The 18,703-nt window shown below is 38.3% G+C and overlaps 2 protein-coding genes across 5 annotated transcripts in view; one reads left to right on the top strand and one right to left on the bottom strand.

Moving 5' to 3' along the window:
- INVS (inversin) overlaps nt 1–13,341 on the bottom strand; it is a 150,056-nt gene extending 136,715 nt beyond the window's left edge. For all 4 annotated transcript variants that reach the window (XR_009532773.1, XM_060101074.1, XM_060101076.1 and 1 more), the window contains exons 1-2: nt 13,182–13,341; nt 10,042–10,171 (exon numbers count right to left, since the gene is read on the bottom strand). Coding sequence is in view for 3 of the 4 variants with exons in the window: in XM_060101074.1 (XP_059957057.1) it covers nt 10,042–10,147 (106 nt within the window). In the remaining variant the exon portion in view is untranslated. The remainder of the gene's footprint in view (nt 1–10,041; nt 10,172–13,181) is intronic.
- Nucleotides 13,342–13,539: 198 nt separating this feature from the next.
- ERP44 (endoplasmic reticulum protein 44) overlaps nt 13,540–18,703 on the top strand; it is an 88,297-nt gene continuing 83,133 nt past the window's right edge. The window contains exon 1 of the mRNA XM_060101359.1: nt 13,540–13,785. Coding sequence (XP_059957342.1) covers nt 13,729–13,785 — 57 coding nt within the window. The 5' untranslated portion in view covers nt 13,540–13,728. The remainder of the gene's footprint in view (nt 13,786–18,703) is intronic.

Below are 18,703 nucleotides of genomic sequence, written 5' to 3'. Positions count from 1 at the left end.
ACAGAGCAGACAAAAATTTCCAATATCAGGAATTGAAGTAGGGATATCACTACAGAGCCTGTAGACATTAAAAGGAAAATAAGGGGATATTATAAATAATAAACAATTTTATGCCCATAAACTCACGATTTAAATAACAAAAAAAAGACATATAGATCAATAGGATAGAGGTGAAAGTACAGAAATAGACTTATATGTATGATCAATTGATTTTTTTGGAATAACAAGTATTCTTTTATTTATTATAAAATTTTATTGAAATATAGTTTATTTACAATATTGTGTCAGTTTTAGGTTTCGAGCAAAGTGATTCAGTTGTACATACATACATACATACATATATATATATATATATTTTACATTCTCTTCCATTACAGGTTATTATAAGATACTGAGTATAGTTCCCTGTGCTATACAGTAGGCCCTTGTGGGTTATCTATTTTATATTTAGTAGTATGTATAGTTTAATCCCAAATTCCTAATTTAATCCCTCCCTGATCAATTGATTTTTGACAAAGGTGCAAAGGCAAACCAATAAACAATTTTTTAAACAAATGGTACTAAAAATATTGGACATCCATATGCAAAAAGAAAAAACAAACCAAAACCTCTCAACCTATACTTTTCATCATATACAAAAATTATCTCGAAATCAATAATAAATTTTAATGTAAAGTCTCTATAACTACATAAAACTTTTAGAAGCAAACAAAGATGAAAGAAAATCTCTGTGACCTTGAGTTAGGCAAAAATTTCTTAGATATGATACCAAAGAACAATCCATTAAAATATCGATAAATTGAATTTCATCCAAATTTAAAACTCTGTTTGAAAGACACTGTTATGAAAATGAAAACACAAGCCGCAAAAATTAGGAGAAAATATTTGCAAAACACATATCTGACTAAGCCTTCTATCCAGAATAAAGAAAGAACTCTTACAAGTGAATAATAAAAAGACTGATAATGGATTTCCCTGGTGGCGCAGTGGTTAAGAATCTGCCTGCCAATGCAGGGGACACAGGTTTGATCCCTGGCCCAGGAAGATCCCACATGCTGTGGAGCTATTAAGCCTGTGCGCCACAACTACTGAGCCTGCGCCCTAGAGCCTGCGAGCCACAACTACTGAGCCCGTGTGCTACAACTACTGAAGCCCCTGTGCTCTGGGGTCCACGTGTTGCAACTACTAAAGCCTGCGTGCCTAGAGCCCATGCTCCACAACAAGAGAAGCCACTGCAATGAGAAGCCCACGCACCGCAACGAAGGGTAGTCCCCGCTCGGCACAACTAGAGAAAGCCCACATGCAGCAACGAAGACGCAACGCAGCCAATAAATAAAAATAAAAAAAGACTGATAATGATATTATAAGATGGCCAAAAGGTTTGAATAGACATTTCGCCAATAAAGCATATGAAAAGATGCTCAACATCATTAATACACAGGGAAATACAAATCTAAACCACAACGTGAGGCCAATATGCATCTATTAGAATGGTTAAACCAAAACCAAAATAAACCTGTCAATACCAAATGCTTGGTGAGGATGTAGAACAACTAGAACTCTCAAACTTTGCTGGTAGGATTGGTATCATAGATGGTACAGCCACTATGGAAAACTGTTCGCCATTCATAGCAAATTAAATATACACTTACTACATGGCCCAATAATCTCTTCTAGGTGTTTATTACTCAGGAAAAATAAAAGCATGAAGGCTTATGTTCACATAAAAACCTGCATGTGGATGTTTATGAAAGCTTCATTTATTATTGTTAAAAACTAGAAACATCTCACTGTCATTCAACTGGAGAATGACAAAAGAAACTGTAGTACATCCATACAATAGAATACTGCTCAGCAATAAAAAGGAATGAAGTAATGATCTACTCAATAACATGGAAAAATCTCAAATGCATTATGCTAAGTGAAAGAACTCAGTCTCAAAGGGTACATATTGTTATGATTCATTTACATGGCATTCTGGAAAAGGTAAAACCACGGGACAGAAAACAGTGGTATCTAGGGGCTGAGATGTGTGGAGGGATTGATGATAAAGGGACATGGGGGAATTTTGGGGTGTGATGGACCCGTTGTACATCTTGACTGTGGTGGTAATTACATGATCATATGTTTGTTAAAATTAAATAACTGTACACTGCAAAAGTGTAAAAAGCTCCATAAACTTTACTTAAAAACAACACCAAAAAAAAAGATATCATGGCTCCTGCCATGTACTTTAAGTGAAAAAATTTTGTTACTTTCATCACAAACAATGACCAGGTATTCACACACTGGCTAAGGGTAATCATATATGAGTTGAGCATGAGGGAAGCCAGTTACTTTTAAGGTATTTTGGCATGAACTGATAATGGTGGAAGAAAACTGAGCAAATGAAATACTTGCTTTGGCAAAATACAAATGCTAGATGAAGAAAGAGAATGTGCTACACTTCTGTCTGAGTTGTTTTGTGCCTGAAACTAAGATGTTTTAGCTCTAAATATTTCAATATATATTTAAATCTTGTATATATTGGGACCCAGAAGTACTTCATAGCTTCTCAGATAACTCACTTTGCTAATCCATGTTTCCCTGTATGCTGGTAATAGGTCACTGCTCCTGAAATTTGAAAGAGCTTTACAAAATACTCAGGTTGTGTATAGTAACTCCTGGAAGAGGCATGGTTTTTGTTTTGTTTTGTTTTGTTTTTTTCAGAATCTTGGTTTTGAAGATGAGGCAAGTTTTGCATTTGACTCAACATATCTGATAACAGAAGCTCTTATGCACAAGTCTTCTGAGTGGTCACGCAGAGCTAGGTATTTATTTGTTTATTTTTGAAACATATTTATTGGAGTATAATTGCCTTACAGTGGTGTGTTAGTTTCTGCTTTATAACAAAGTGAATCAGCTATACATATACATATATCCCTATATCTCCTCCCTCTGCATCTCCCTCCCACCCTCCCTATCCCACCCCTCTAGGTGGTCACAAAGCACAGAGCTGATTTCCTTGTGCTATGAGGCTGCTTCCCACTAGCCATCTATTTTATGTTTGGTAGTGTATATATGTCCATGCCACTCTCTCACTTCGTCCCAGCTTACCCCTCCCCCTCCCCGTGTCCTCAAGTCCATTAGGTACTATTCTCTATACAAAGACCTCCAATATCTAATCCAGAAGATTCCGGAGATTCTATCACTGCATTTATAGATAAGGAATCATTTAAACCCAAACTCATTAACAGAACTAAAATGTATTACAGGTAGAGCATGTTCCTTTTATCACTTGAGCCCTTCTGGAGTGAAAATGATACATAGAATATGCAGTAGTAAAAGCTAGTCTCCAGTTGTCTTTCATGATTAACAGCTACTCTCTACCAGCATCTTATTTGTTAGCGTTAAGCAAAGACAGTAGTACTTAGTATTAGCAAGATGACAGTAATTCATATTATAATCACCCACCCCCACCCCGTCCCCGCCCAGTGAGATTCTTCCTTGGAAGCTTGAGTAAAGGAGAGGATTTAGGACCTGTGGTCACAAGAACAAATGTGATAAATGAAGGCAATCATCACACATTGGGACAATCCTAACTGATCAGGTTTCTCAGGGCCAAAGTGGAGTCAGAACCACAGGGGTAATAGGTCACTCTACCTCCCAGGACACCAGTTGCTCCACTCTTACCAAGTCGGCTGTAAGACACAGGGAAACTTCAAGGCTTCTCTTCAATCCCTGACATACTTTGCTTTTGTGTAACAGGTATTTATACTTCCCAACAGAAGATTTAATTGGGTTATGTCACCACCATCTAATATGTTGTGCCTATAAGGAAAATTTCTGCACCTGAGGTAGCTGAAAGCATGCATCCCCTAGTCATAATTAGAAAAAGCAGCACTTAGTCTCACCTGGGTCCTGTTTTGAGTTGCTTTTAGGGGGATAGTGGTTCTATGGCTAGTTTCTGAGTGGTGAGTGTCCCATTAAGTTCTGAGCTTTCTGAACGAGAGTAACTGAGAAAGGCCTGTTTCTTTATCTAGCTACCCTACTCCCTTCCTTCGTTTCCTCAGTTACAACATTCAGCCAATACCTGTCCAGTCTCTACCATAGCTTATTTTGATGAATGAATTAAATGATTTATCGTTTGTGTCTGGTAACTGCAACATGTTACACAAATGTGGGGCTTATGATGTAAACTAATATTCACTGGATGGCAGTGTATTTAAACTTGCATTCCTATCAGGAACAGCTAATATAGGATGCAGCTGGCTAGTGTGCTGTGTTGTTTTAATTATTCTGGCAACTGTGGAGGTAGCCTCTAATCCATGACCAACGGGGGCCAGCATTCTGCTTGTGCTCAGTCTGAACATAGATCAGAAAGCTGAGGTGGAACCATGATTGCTCTACTGCATTCGGTTATTTTAAGGCTAGTTGAAGCAGAAGAGTCTCTGTATGTATGTGTAGAAACCAGAGCTCCAGCTCTAGCGGTTAGAGGAAATGACTGTCACTTGTAGTGACAGTTGTGCCACTCTACACAATAGCTATGGTGCCATACTGTCCAACACAAGTAAATCCAGCATTCTCTACTGATAGCTTATGTTTGTTCTAAAATGTTACCTTTGTGTGGCATCAAAGATGCATTTATCTGTTTTCACCTACTTCTTCACACCTTTCATATTGTCACCATCATCTGTGGTCATTTAAAAATATCTGCTTATTGTAATAGAGGCAACATGTGAACAATGGAAAGAAGATAGCATTCATAATCCAATGACTTGGTTTGGGTTTCAACCTTGCAGTTATTAACTATGCAACTAAACTGCTTAACTTCTGAGTGAGTCTCAGTGTCCTAATTTAAAATGAGAATAATAATAATAACATGGGACATATTATATTTTGAGGGTACTTGAGATTTTAGAAAATATTTTTACACATCTCATTATCATTGTTGAGGTATCTTAAATATCATTTACACTCATTGCTACTTTGAAATTATCATAGTTGTGAGATCTGCCACTAGATCTTGCTATTTGCTGTGTTAAAAAAATGACTGCAAGTATATTGCTACATAATAATTTGAAAATACTTTGATAACTGTATTTCAGTACAGCTGATTTTCTTTGGATTCTTATTATATTATATTTAAGCTCTTAAAATATATATTTCTGAGAAGGGGTCCATGAAGTTCACCAGATTGCCAAAAGGGCTCATAGCACAAAAAAAATTCAGAAAAGTTCCAACTAGATAACCATGAATTTCATCTGTCAAGGTTTAGACCTAATCATCTTTCTTGTCTTTCTCATTCTCTATGTACTCATACATACGAATGTGCATGTATATGTAGACATATCCACCCACACATGGAGGCCCCATATGTTAGTAGTTAAAAGCATGGGCTTTACAATGAGTCTTGCAGGCCTCAATCTCAGTTCTGTTACTTATTAGACAAATTACTTAATCTGTCTGCATCTCAGTTTCCTGACCTATGAAATGAGGGAAATGAGAGTACCCCAAACCCTTTGTGGTGTCTTGCTGTTAAATGAGCTCATAAGTTACAAAATGCTTAACACAGTGCTTATATAACATAACTTTATGAATGTTGGCTCATTTTATTGCTATTATTAGTATGGATGCATATGCATGTAAGTATATTTGTAAATACATGTATATAAGCAAGCATTTATAAAACATTCAATGACCCTAACCCTCAGTGACAGGGTTGAAGTAAAGGAAGAAGGAACCTGAAATACTGTCACTGCCCTACCACTTATGAGGCTCCTTGCCACACCCAGCTATTGTGTTGGGAGATGTTATAAACAAAGAGAGACAATGATTCAGAGAGATTTATATTAGTGTAGAACATGGACAGGCCAACAAAAGTTGTAGTAGAATCAGAAATGGTGCTGCTTGGTCACTTCACCACTGCAAATGCCCCAAACACTGTTAGCAGCAATGCCAGGAACCATCATTACACAGCGAATATTTATAGATTATTTTGTTTGGTTTTCACAAAGAAAGCAGCATCTTTTTTTTCTTAGCATTTAGAGCTTTTTCATTTTGAGACATTTCTGAAACTATGTAAGATTGGATTATTTTACAGGAAATCCAACCTGATATAATAATAGTAATAAGGTTCTATTTATTGTCTACAATGTGTCAGGTGCGATGCTAGATGTTTTACAGTCATTATCTAATTTAACTGTCCCACAGGCAAAGTATTATAATCTATAGTTTACAGATGAGGAAACTGAGGGCTCAAAAAGATTAAGTGGTTCAAGCCAAGGTAATATAACTGATAAATGACAAAGCCAGAATTCAAGACTCAGGTTTACCTGACTCTAAATCTATAACCTTTCTACTACATTACACTGTATAGTATTAAAATGAATCTACTAGAATATATTATCAACGATGTCTCTGGTATTCAATTAAATTACTTGAGATGGATATTACAAGAAAAATCTACTTATGTATAAATGATAGTCATAGATTGTAAGGATTTTACTATGTATGTTTATGTTTTTAGGGCCCAGGACTGAGCCCTAATTCATCTGAATCTAGGATGTAATGAGTTATGTTAAAACATTAATCTATTGTATTACAGTAAACACTAAGAATTGCGACTAAAATGATGTCTCATTCAGGGAAAGCCTCTTCACTCCTCCTCCTAGACAATGGGCAGCACAGAAAGTGTTCGATTTAATTAGTTGTGTATGTAGAAAGAGATGCTCATCTGTTTCCATGGAGTCAAACACATCACGACATACTTCTCCATGGAAACGGAGAAGGGAAAACAGAAAATGCTAAAGTGAATGAATTCACTGAGCAATTGGTGAGCAAAGATTGAAGAAAAAATATAACTCATTTGTAGTACTATGTGACTAGTTTAGAAAAGAGAAATAGCATATATTTAGAGATAGTCACTCTCGTGCTATATAAAAGAAGGTACAAGATGCACTGAAATTTAAGATGTATCTTAATACTAAAAAAAAACACATTATTTGATAGGAATATACAAATGTTAGGAAATACCACAGAGCAAAGGTATTATTGTCTTTGCACGGAAGACAAAAATGGCGGAATTCTTAAAAGGTGAACAGTGTTACAGCTCAAAGTCAGTAATGAATAAGGGGTTCCTTAGACAAGATGACAGAAAACATAGGGGACCAATTTATAAATACATTTATCAGCTCTGTACTCGTTTCACATCATGATTGCTTCTTTGTTTCTAAGGAATTTTTTCTTTGGGGATATAGAATTATAGGAATATTTCAAGTTTTATTATGTAACACATTAATTTATATGATTGAGCCTGTATAAGTGTTTTGAATTTACAACATACTGCACACTTTGTTCCCTTTGAAGATTATATTTCATGTTAAAATAATAGAAGATTTATTTTATAAGATATGTTTTCTTGAGGAATTCTGACTTAAATAATTTTTTTTCCAATGGAATTTAGTCCTAACTTGTCTCTCAATTCAATTCAACTAAATTCAGATTTAATCTCAGCCCTCTAGATGATTACAGACTTCTTGGGAGGAAAGATACTTAAAGAATGATTATAATATTTATTTACTCCTTCAACAAATATTTCTCATATGGCTACTATGTGCCAAGCACTGTGCTGGATTTTGTGTATATAATGATGAACTAAACAGACCTAGTCTATACTTGTGGAGGCTCTTAGCTTACAGAGGAGAGAGTCATTAAAATAGTCATACATATACACACAGAATTACAATCTGAGATAAATTCTGTGAAGGAAAACTGCAGAGTTCCAAGACAGGACACGATGAACAGAAATCTCTGAGAATGGATGGGCAGAGCAGGCCTCTTTGAATAAGTGACCTTAATGCTGAGATATGAAGAATGAGTAAGGGTCAGTCAGACAGAGAATGGGGAGAATAGTATTTCAGGCAAAAGCCCTGAGACGGAAAAGGGTTTACAGATTTGGGAAATGAAAATAAAGCAGGCTTTTCTAGGAAGAGAGTGGTGAAATGTGAGGTTGGAGAGGGAAAGAGGTACAGGTACACTTTCAAATTTTATTCCAGGTACAATGGGAAGCAATTAAAGAGTTTTGAGCATGAAAGTGACATAACTGAGTACACAATTTTTAGTACAAGTAAACATGGAACATTTAGCCAAAAAAGTCCAGAAAAGGCAAAGCTAAACTATAGTGTTTAAGATATATAACTAGGTGGTAAAACTACAATATAATTATTACCGTAAACGTCAAGACAGCAAATTAGTCCAAGGGGGAGGGAAGGATGCAGTGGGGTTTCTGGGGGAACAATGTTCTGTTCTTTGACCTAGTGATGATTACATCGATGTTTGCTTTATATTTATCTGTTACACTGAACATTTATGTTCTATGGACTACACTATATGTATATTTCAAAATAAGAAAGCATGTTTTATTATTTTCTTTCAGAAAACTATGGATTGAGATAAAGAAGTGGGGATAATGAGTGCAGGGGCTCAAGAAGCTTGATTTTGGTGACAGGGGGTGATAATTGTCCCCATATCCATTCTCTCATTCTTCTTTTTGGGAAGTGAACACCCTGAGTTTTAGCTGGGCATGACGCCATCCAGGGAGAGAGATTTTTTTTAAGCCTCTTTTGTCCTAGGTGTGGCTCTAAGTCCACGCATTTCCAGAATGACAAATTGCTATTCTGCACTCTCTCCTTCCCCCTTCCTGTTGGCTGGGCTGTGACTACAGTGGAAGAATCTGCCTTTGACCCAGAGGTGGAAGCCACATGTTGAGAATGGCAAAGCTAAGCCCTAGCAGCATCCCTGGATGATTTTATGAAGCAGAGATGTTTATCCACCCTAGCTGCCCACTTACCTTTGTACTGTTATGAGAATGAAATATATCTCTATCTTATTTAAGTCACTGTTATAGCAGTTTAGCCCATGTACTGATACACTTACACAAAGGAAAGTTGAGAGATATGGTAATACCTAGAGCAGGATGAAGGAACAGAGAAGGGATTTTTTTTTTTTTTCCTTTGGTGCAGTGACTCGGATGGGATTTTTAAATAATGGAGACAATAGAGCATGTTTAAATGTTGATAAAAGAATATAGAATAGAAGAAAAGGTTGATATAGTAATCAGAGGTTTAAAAAAAATGGAACAAGATCCCTGAGAAGATAGGAAGGAATATAATACAGAGTATGTGTGGAAAAACTGATCTTTGACAGAAAGGGATATTTGCTCTGTTTTAGCAGGGAGAGAGAAGAAGATGGTGTAGCTGTAGGTTGATTTGTAGTTATCGGGCTGAAAGATGAGGGAGTTCCTATTTAGTGTTTTCATTTTTGGTAAGAAACATAAAGCATTAGCAGAGAAGGGAGGGAGGGAGAAGTGGAAATTTTTATTTTATTTATTTTCTTTGGGACTAATGACTTGTAAACATATGGATTTGTGGTTTTTACAATTCTGGAATATTCTTACCCACTGTCTTTCTCCTATTCACTTTACTCTCTAGAACTTCTCTAGAAAGTTCTTCTAGACCCTCCATATTGGACCTTTCTCTCACTATAAGATAGGGTGAACACAATCAATTTCAATTAGTTGAATCAATGATAATGAGAACACTGAATCAATTTTAAATCATTAGCAGAAACTAACACACCATTGTAAAGCAATTATACTCCAATAAAGATGTTAAAAAATTTTTTAAATCATTAAAATTTAAATTATTTGTAAACATTAGTACTTCGGGTATATATTAAATGTTATAGCTCACTATCCAATACCTCATTCCAGATCTCTGCTGTTACAAAGATGAATTCTCTTAGCACCTTAAAGTACATATCCAGGTTCAATGCCAAACACACAGATATTTCTCAAGTACTTTTCATCTAATCTTGACCTGTATTTTTAAGTTTCAGGACTTAATTTCTTTCTTATCCAAGTCCTGAAACCAAATATAAACAATAATGTGTTTCCATTCAAATGTGTAAGTAAATTGCAAATTAAGACTAAGATTAACAAACTTCCTTAGGACAAAGAGTTATTTTTAAAGTTTCTGTACTTAAGGGGAGCTTGGAGCTTACCTATGATAAGCTTGTGAAGAGCACCCTTATCTCCATTAATAGCAGCAGCATGAACTTGGGATGCTAATGAGGAACCAGGAAAGAACAAGTTCTCTGACCTGTTCATAGTCTTCTCAACAACTGGAACAACCTGAAATGACGATGCAACCAATAAGTATCTGTAGGAAATCCATCTCATCAGTTCTAAATGGGTACATTATAAACATGGTTTACATTCATAGTCTTCTCAACAACTGGAACAACCTGAAATGATGATGCAACCAATAAGTATCTGTAGGAAATCCATCTCATCAGTTCTAAATGGGTATGTTATAAACATGGTTTACTAGAAATATTTCACCAGGATTCAAAAAGTCTACAGTCCTAGTCTTAGAATTGCCATAATGGAGTAAGTTAGGTGACCCTTTGTACAAGATGCTCATCTGTAAAATGAAAGGATTAGATGCTTCAAGACCCTTCTCAGGGGCTGAGAAAAAAAAAAAGGCTGAATATTTAACATTAGATACAGGGTCCAAAATTCACAGTGACTTGCTAAGTTAATACAGGTGATTTGATTCCACATAATACTAAATATTAGAATTGATATTGGGAATAAAGGTGATGACCAAGCTACAAAATAGGTATGATGTGAACTTAATTGTCAGGTTAGAATTACCTAGATTTAAGCACTAAATTAGAAGGTACCTCATTCTTCCTCTCATGCCCACAAAAGGAGGAATTTATATTTGTTCTTCCTTTGTGTCCACCAGGGAAATATACCTAGTTAGAGATCTTGACTTTAGGAACTTAACTTGGAAATCACATCATTAGGATAAACCATGTTTCATTAAGGAAAAATTTTGCTCTGGTAGTTTCATATGGTTTGATAGAACCTTCTAGAAATGTATTAGCTGCATAGGAAAATAGTGAGTTCCTTATCATAAGAGTGTTTAAGCAGAGGCTGGATTATGTCATAAATGCAGCAGGAAGAATTCAAGCATCTGATGGGAAGGAAAGAGGGGTAGTTTGTTTCATCAATGATCTTAAACTTCCATCCTAAAGCAAAGATGCTATATCAAAGTTCCAAAGTTGAATGCCTACAAGGATCAGGGAGGTAACAAGGGCAAGAAACACGGGGAGTCATGGGGAACATGGCAAACTGGACCATACATACCTATCTAAAGGGAGCAGCTGTTAATTAGCTACAGTTAGTATCTGCAATAAGGGTAAGCAAGCCCTCTTCTGATTTTACCAGAAACTGACACTCCAATCTCTGTGACTACCAAGGATCTGAGAGCTTTGTAAAATAAATTTATCACAACTCATGAGCTAGTACTTGGCTGTCATTGATGAAGAGTTTTGGTTCAAGTTCTGCCTTAGAGTGAAAGCATTTTCTTAATTTTGGTAAAGTCAGCTCTTCATGGCTTTATTTTGCTGACAATTTGAGTTAACGTGTTGGCAGAAATTATGGGCATTTTGAGAGACTCTGTCATGTCTGAGCATGTCTGTCATGTCAGAAAAACCAGTCATATACAGGATTATATTAAAGTGACTGGAAAGAAGCTACAAAACAGGGGTGGAGGTGGAAACACGGTAGAGGAGTAACTGCACTTGGGATCAAGATCCAGTTCGTTAATAATATGGAGTGAACACTTAGGCTGCCTCAGCTCTGCTTTTCTGTAAAATACGAAACATGAAATTGGTAGACCAAGTTGATCATTCAACAAGTTGAGTGCCAACTATGTGCTAGGCACTGTACTGAACTCTAATGCCTATCACTTTAGACTCTAGGTAATCAGAGTTTTAGGCACATCAGAATCACAAAAAACTTTTGAAAATAAACTAAAAATTGTATGTTATATATTTGGTTGGCCAAAAAGTTCGTTCGCTTTTAAGTAAAAATAAAAGACATTTTTCATTTTCACGAAGAACTTTATTGAAAAACGTATTCACTAACCAAATGAAATTTTTGGCCAGTCCAATATATTTATATATACTTCATCTCATAATTCTTAGCATTTAGCACAGTAACAGGTGCTAGTGTTCAGTGAATGTTTGTTGAATGAAAAGTCATAGGCTGAGTGCTAAGTCCAGAGGGTGAGCAGGGTCAAAGTTTAGTTTCTTGAAGTAATGAGTTCATACTCTTGAGTCTCTGCTCTTTTTTAATTCCTCATTTCTATCTCTCTGTCAGAGAGGTCGCTGAGTGGTATAGAGATAAGAACACTGGACTAGGAGAGAGGAGACTTAAATAAAAATCTTGGCTCCATCACTGTTTAATTTTGTCAGCCTGAGAAATCCATTCTTTAAGGTCCCCCCCCCTTTTTTTAGCGTATTTTTTTTTTTAGCGCTAATGCTATTTGTAAATTTTTTACAGATGAAAATCAAAACCACTGTTAATTATGAAATGCTATACAATGCAAAGGTATAATCATCATTAACTAATTATAGAACAAGCCAGTGTAATAAATGCTCTAATAATTAAAACCATAGAAAACTAGTGGTGCTGTAGTCATAAGCAAAGGAAGAGAAATTTTGATTAGGACCAAATGGTTGGTTGTTTGGTACGTTCTCAGAGATGGCGACATTTGAGATGGCTATCCAGGTAGAGAAGGGGTTAGGGCCATTCCAGGCAGCAGGGAAGCTGAAGCAAAGGCAAGGAGTAGGGAGAACCACAGAAGAGTCAAATGCCTCACGGCTACTCAGTTGTGATTTGTGTGGCTACAATTGGGGGCACGTGGACCTGGCTGGGTGTTACTAGATAAGGCTGGAGAGCTAACGGGGGCAGCCAGGTTGTTCCTCAACTGCTTGGCTAACGAATTTTTAAATTATCCTGCAGGTGTGATCAATGCATTAGTAGCAATCACTCTCGCGCTGAGCTTTTCAGTTTACAACGTGCTTTCCCAGTCCATCCCACATCTATTCCTTACAGTAGCCCAAAGAAACAATTAGGGGTAAGTCATTGACACATTCCACTGAAACCCAGAGGGGTGGCTCGGGCTTTATAATGCAAGAATTAGCGCAGAGAGAAGAGGCAGCAGGCGAGGAGGCCAGTGATGGGAGGTTCAGGCCACAGCCCAGGACAGGAGGGTCGTGAGTTTGAGGCAGGGGCCAAGCAGTGCAGATCGATAGGAGCCTCCCCAGCCAGGCCCCCTCTTACTCACCCTCTCCTCCTCCAGGACTCACGTCCTGGGGGCGGCTCCAGGAGGCACGAACCCCGCTGGGCCGCCCCTCCTGCCAGGTCAGGCCACTACATCCGGCTGGGACAGAGCCCACCACGCTGAAACTGGCGGAACCCCTCGGAAGGCCGCCCGAGACGCTCGACCGCACAGCCTTCTGGGAATTGTAGTTCCCGCCCTCCGCCCTTTCTATCCCACAGGGCCCCGCGCGCGGCGGGCTCGGTGGACCAGGGCCGAGAGCCTGATGGGAAAAGAGTTCTTGGTGCCCAATGACGTGCTCTTCGAGAATGGGGCAGGACTACATGTTCCGATGTGCTCCGAGGCAGGCAGGACCCGGAAGTGAGGGTATGTAAGGCCTCTCTGGAAGTTGTCCCGGGTGTTCGCCGCTGGAGCTCCGGGTCGAGAGGACGAGGTGCAGCTGCCGGGAGAATCCTGCCGCCGGCTCCCGGAGCCCAGCCCTTTCCTCACCCAACCCAACCCTGTCCAGTCCCAGCCGCCAACGCCAGTCCCTGCCGCGGACCCCGGCGTTACCATGAGTCCTGCCGTCTTCCTATCCTTACCCGACCTCAGATGCTCCCTGCTGCTCCTGGTGAGTGAGTGAAGGAATGACAGACCCTTCGACAGACATTCGGATGGCCTGCCGCCCTCGCCGAGGGGGACACAGTTGCCGCTATCCCTGCTTTCCTATCTTTTCCCCTGGTGGCGAGGACTGCACCCTACCCCGCTGCCTTCATTCTCGGCATCCGTCCGTCAGCTTCCCAGGCCCGGGGTTCCCGAGGCCTGAGAAACCACGGTCGGAGGTGGGACCTATAAACCGGAGATTAGCCCTGGGAGAAGGATCTGTGGGAGGGTCATGGCGAGCAGCGCCCCTTCCCCTGGAGTTCGGAGGTTGTTTCAGTCCATAGGGCTCATGGACTTGGTGGTAACCTGAGTACAGAAGGTCGGGGCATAGACCTACTGTTCCCTCCCACCCCCTCTTTTTGGGAAGAATGTGAGGCCGACAGGTGCTGGGGTCTTGTGCATCTCGCTCTGGAGCCCAGAAACGGTGCCCGGGTCGGTGGAGCCCTCTGCTGTGGCTTGATACGATTGGTTGGGAACCCGGAACTGGAAATTGGTTTGGTGTCCACTGGGGGAGTAAAGGTTTGAAGGGTGGAGGCTGTGATTACCAGAAAGCCTCAGCTCAGAGCCTCCCTCAAATCTGGTTATACCTCCCGAAATTTAAGCAGAGTTGTTCTTCAGTGCTTCTGAGTTGTGAATGACCAGGTTTTCTGCATGCATGTGCACTTATTCCTTAACTTCCTCACCGGCTCAGCACCATCCCATCTTGTAAAGGAATCTTCCTCCAGTCCCTCCTCCTCCAAATACATCTTGAGGGTGCAGCCTAAGTAATCCAGGCTGCAGGTCAAATTGAGACAAAAGTGAAGGACTAACTCCAGGTGGTAAAATGGTGTACCTTTAATTGAGCTAGTGTTATAATACGATATTTGAAGTACTTTAATTGTAGTAGGTTTTAAAAAAGCTAAATTTAAGGTGAACACTAAGTCAAAATCACTCTTGACAATGTAAAAAAAATAATTAAATGACTCAGAGGAAGGCGTATAGCTGGTTGCCGGCAGAACTGGGATTTGAAGCATATCTCTTGACTCGCAGTGCTTATTCTGCCATATCACATTACATTTTTAATATTTGTGTTTGAAATAGTTTCTCTCTCCCTCTCCCTTTTCCCTCTCTCCCCATTTTCCCGTCTCTCCCCTCTCCTTCCTCTCTGCCCTCTCTTTTCTTTGTGATTTTCAAGTCATATTCAAAGGCCATACACAGTATTTGGACCTTTTCAGAGGATAAGTGCTATAAAAACTAAGGGCAATGTCAAAGTACTTTTGAGAACTAAAAGTTGCATATAAACATGGTGATGTTAAATGATGAAGTGTCTTATTGGGACTTCTTATAATTATGTGGTAATGAATGGCTTCTGTATAGAGGAAAATACTCTGTAGAGAGCTGTTTCTTGGTAATTGCATTATACTCTGTGGCTCTCTTCCTTCTAGCAGTACTGGAATACTACTCATTGTTATCAGAGATCACTTCCTCTTTAAGGATAATAGATACTAATCTTTCCATATCCATAAACATGGCCTGAATTATGAGTTGTTTGCCAGAAATTACTTTTAGGTTACAAAAAATATGAAGGGCAAAAAATCTTAAGAGATTGGAAAGAAAAGTTGAAATACTGAATAGGAAAACTACATCAGATGCACTGTTTGGTTGTAGAGCTAAGTTTAAGAAGGAGAAAAGAACTTATTTTGAAATAACTCATGCTTTTTATAGAAAACCTACAAACCGTGTTAAGCACAAAAAAGTTTTTTCTAATACTTTTAAAATCTAGTTAACATTTTGTATACTTATCTCTCTGAGTAAATGTAGAGGAATAGAAGACATTTTAGAGAATACCTGTAAAGGTAAGTAGGCTGGAAAATAAAGCCCAAGAAAAGGTTTAGTAAGCCAGAGTTACAAGTCGAGCTAGATTCAGTTTGAACACAGTATTTACCAAAGTAGTTTTAATAGTCATATACCAGTTAGCAAATATTTATAGAACATCTGTCTGATCACAGTTTGAATTACTTATCTAACTGGCAGTTCTGTTCTAGTGATGCAAACTGCTTACTCAGTATCCCACCTGTCTAAAAATACACCCTTTATCTTCTCCAATGGGCTTTCTTCCTCCTCCCTCCAACTTCCCCTCTCAGACTTCAAGTTTATTCCCTCCCACATACAGCCATTGAATATCCAAGTTTCCCCCTAGCTGAGGTCATTTTTTTCCTTAAATGGCCTGCTATAAGAAGCCATATATTCTCTTACCACAATAATTTTTTTTCAGGTAAACTCTACCTCAGCCCCAAAGAACTAGATCTATTGAGATTTAGTGGTGTTCATAAGATAACAGCAGAAACATAAAATCCTAAACTTCTGCAGGCAGGTAGTTTTTTTTTTCCCCCTGATCTCAAAAGCATGTTGGGACATATCATTCTATGCCTAAAAAGCCTTTCTGGGATGGGTAACTAAACACAGAAGTTCAGTGTGATAACTTTTTTCCCCGTGAGCTTTTATGTATAGATATCTTTAAAGTCAGGGTCTTAGAGAATGAGTTCTTTTATTTCAGACTTGCTTTTTGAAACACCCCCATTGCCTTTAAATTATTTTTTAACTCCACTGAATTTGCAGCATGTCTTGGACAAAGTGCGGTAGTATAGGGGTGCACTGATTTTGGATAAATCAGAAGAAAAATTTGAGTCACCTGGCAAATGCAAAGAGGCATAATTCTCCTGATACCTTTTCAGTACCTCACGAATATTTATTGTTTCTGTAACGGTTTGAATTGATCCGTTAGGTATGTGATTACAGCTTTAGTCTCTGAACTGTATAATCTCTGCCTCCATAACTGTTCATCATATTTTGTGGATGATTGGAATACTGGAGACAGCAATGTTTCTCTGCTAAAACCCCATGTATATAATGTCTGGATTGGGAAATTCCTTCCCAGTTGTGTGCTCTTTTAAGGAGAGCTGCCTGAATCTGAGGAAAGCACCTGGCCAGATCGGCATTATCTTTTCATTTTGCTTTGTGCCAGTCATTACTTGGCAGCTTATAGGATAATTTAAAGGGACATTTCATTTATCACTAACCAAAGGATCAGTTACTTTTTTTTTTTTTTTTTGCGGTATGTGGGCCTCTCACTGTTGTGGCCTCTCCTGTTGCGGAGCACAGGCTCCGGGCGCGCAGGCTCAACGGCCATGGCTCACGGGCCCAGCCACTCCGCGGCATGTGGGATCTTCCCGGACCGGGGCATGAACCCGTGTCCCCTGCATCAGCAGGCGGACTCCCAACCACTGCGCCACCAGGGGAGCCCTGGATCAGTTACTTATTAATTAGCCCTTTTCTGCTTATCTTTCTACCTGAGATGGGTTTATTCAGGATTAAAAGTGATCATTTTCCCCTTAAATTAATTATTTCTTAGCAGTTGTTCTTCCTGCATTGGTTGTGTACAAAAGTTTTGAAAAGGTGAGATAAGAGAAATAAGACTAAATTGGAATGAAGTTGTTTGATATACCCTAAATAACCTTCTGTGGTTCAGAGGTTTGTAACCTGCTCCAGTTGCTTTATTGAGAATGCTTTCTTGTTAATCTCTTAGTGGTTTATGTTTATAGATCATAAGTTGTTACTAGCTCTAATTGCCTTGTGCCTGGACATTAAGGCTTTTACCATTATTGCTCCTGGTTTGTTCAATATGTATAAGAAGCCAAGAAAAGTTTGCTTAGGAAACTAAGTAAATCAGAGAGCTAAGTAAACATTTATTTAACTTTATAAGTACCTTAAAAATAAGTACAGTAGAATTCAAAGATGTCAGTTTTAGCCATTAGTGCCAATGATAAATACTGATTCCTACCTTCAAGAAGAGTACTTTTGGAGACATGTAGTTCCATTCATAACTCGGTGAGTTATTTATCCTATTGATATGACTTGCCCCAGATCAGTGGTTTACAAAACTTGGTGACTCATTAGAACCACCTGGGACAGTTTTAATACAATGATGTGTAGGCCCTATATCAGGCTAGTTGTATCTGTGGGATCCAAACATTGTTCTTTGTTTGTTTGTTTTTAATTACCAGGTCATTTGTTTTTTCTTTAGTAAGTCTCTCTAAAAGATAAGAATTAAACAACAAAGCAAAAACCAGAATACCATTATCACATCTAGAAAAAGTAACTGAAATTTCTTTATGTCATCAAATATCTAGTCAATGTTCAGATTTTCATGACTGTTTCAAAGAAAAAAAAATTTTTTTTAAACAACTTGAACGTTCAAAGCAGGAGCTATATAAGGTTCATACATCCCAATAGGCTTATATGTCTCTTATAAAACTTTACAAATCTATAGGCTCACTCTCCATCTCATTTGTTTTCCTTGTAATTTACTGTTGGGGAAACTGGGTCCTCTGTCCTGTAGAATTTGCCACATTCTGAATATTGCTGATTGGATCCTCATAGTGTAGTTTCATGTTTCTCTGTTCCTTTTGTTCCCTATAAATTTGTAATTAAATTTACGTGGGCTTAACCATCAACTCAATATATGGTTAGGTTCATTTGTTTCACTTAGCTTTCAATTTTCAGGTTTAAAAAAATATCTTCTAATATATAATTATGTAAAATTGACTGCTTCCAAAGCAAATCTTTAAAGCAAGCTATGTTTACAGCAGGCTAACTTCTATCCCTGTCTATTCTACTGTCTTAACTTCCTCCTAATATAAGAAACCTTTAAAATTAAAAAAAATTTTTTTAATTCTTCCTTTTAAAAAGAAAATGTAAGCAAAATACTTGTACTTATATATTTGTGTATATTTGTTTCTCCCTTCCCTTGATAAACTCTAGCATATTATTCATACTTTTTCTCCCCACCTCTTTCTCTCCCCTTTTAAACTCTATGAAGTGTATCCTAGAGATCAGGATAGAAGTAT

Source organism: Mesoplodon densirostris, chromosome 6 (assembly GCF_025265405.1).
Source record: "Mesoplodon densirostris isolate mMesDen1 chromosome 6, mMesDen1 primary haplotype, whole genome shotgun sequence".
Taxonomy (NCBI): Eukaryota; Metazoa; Chordata; class Mammalia; order Artiodactyla; family Ziphiidae; genus Mesoplodon; species Mesoplodon densirostris.
This window is presented reverse-complemented; position numbering and strand designations above follow the sequence as displayed.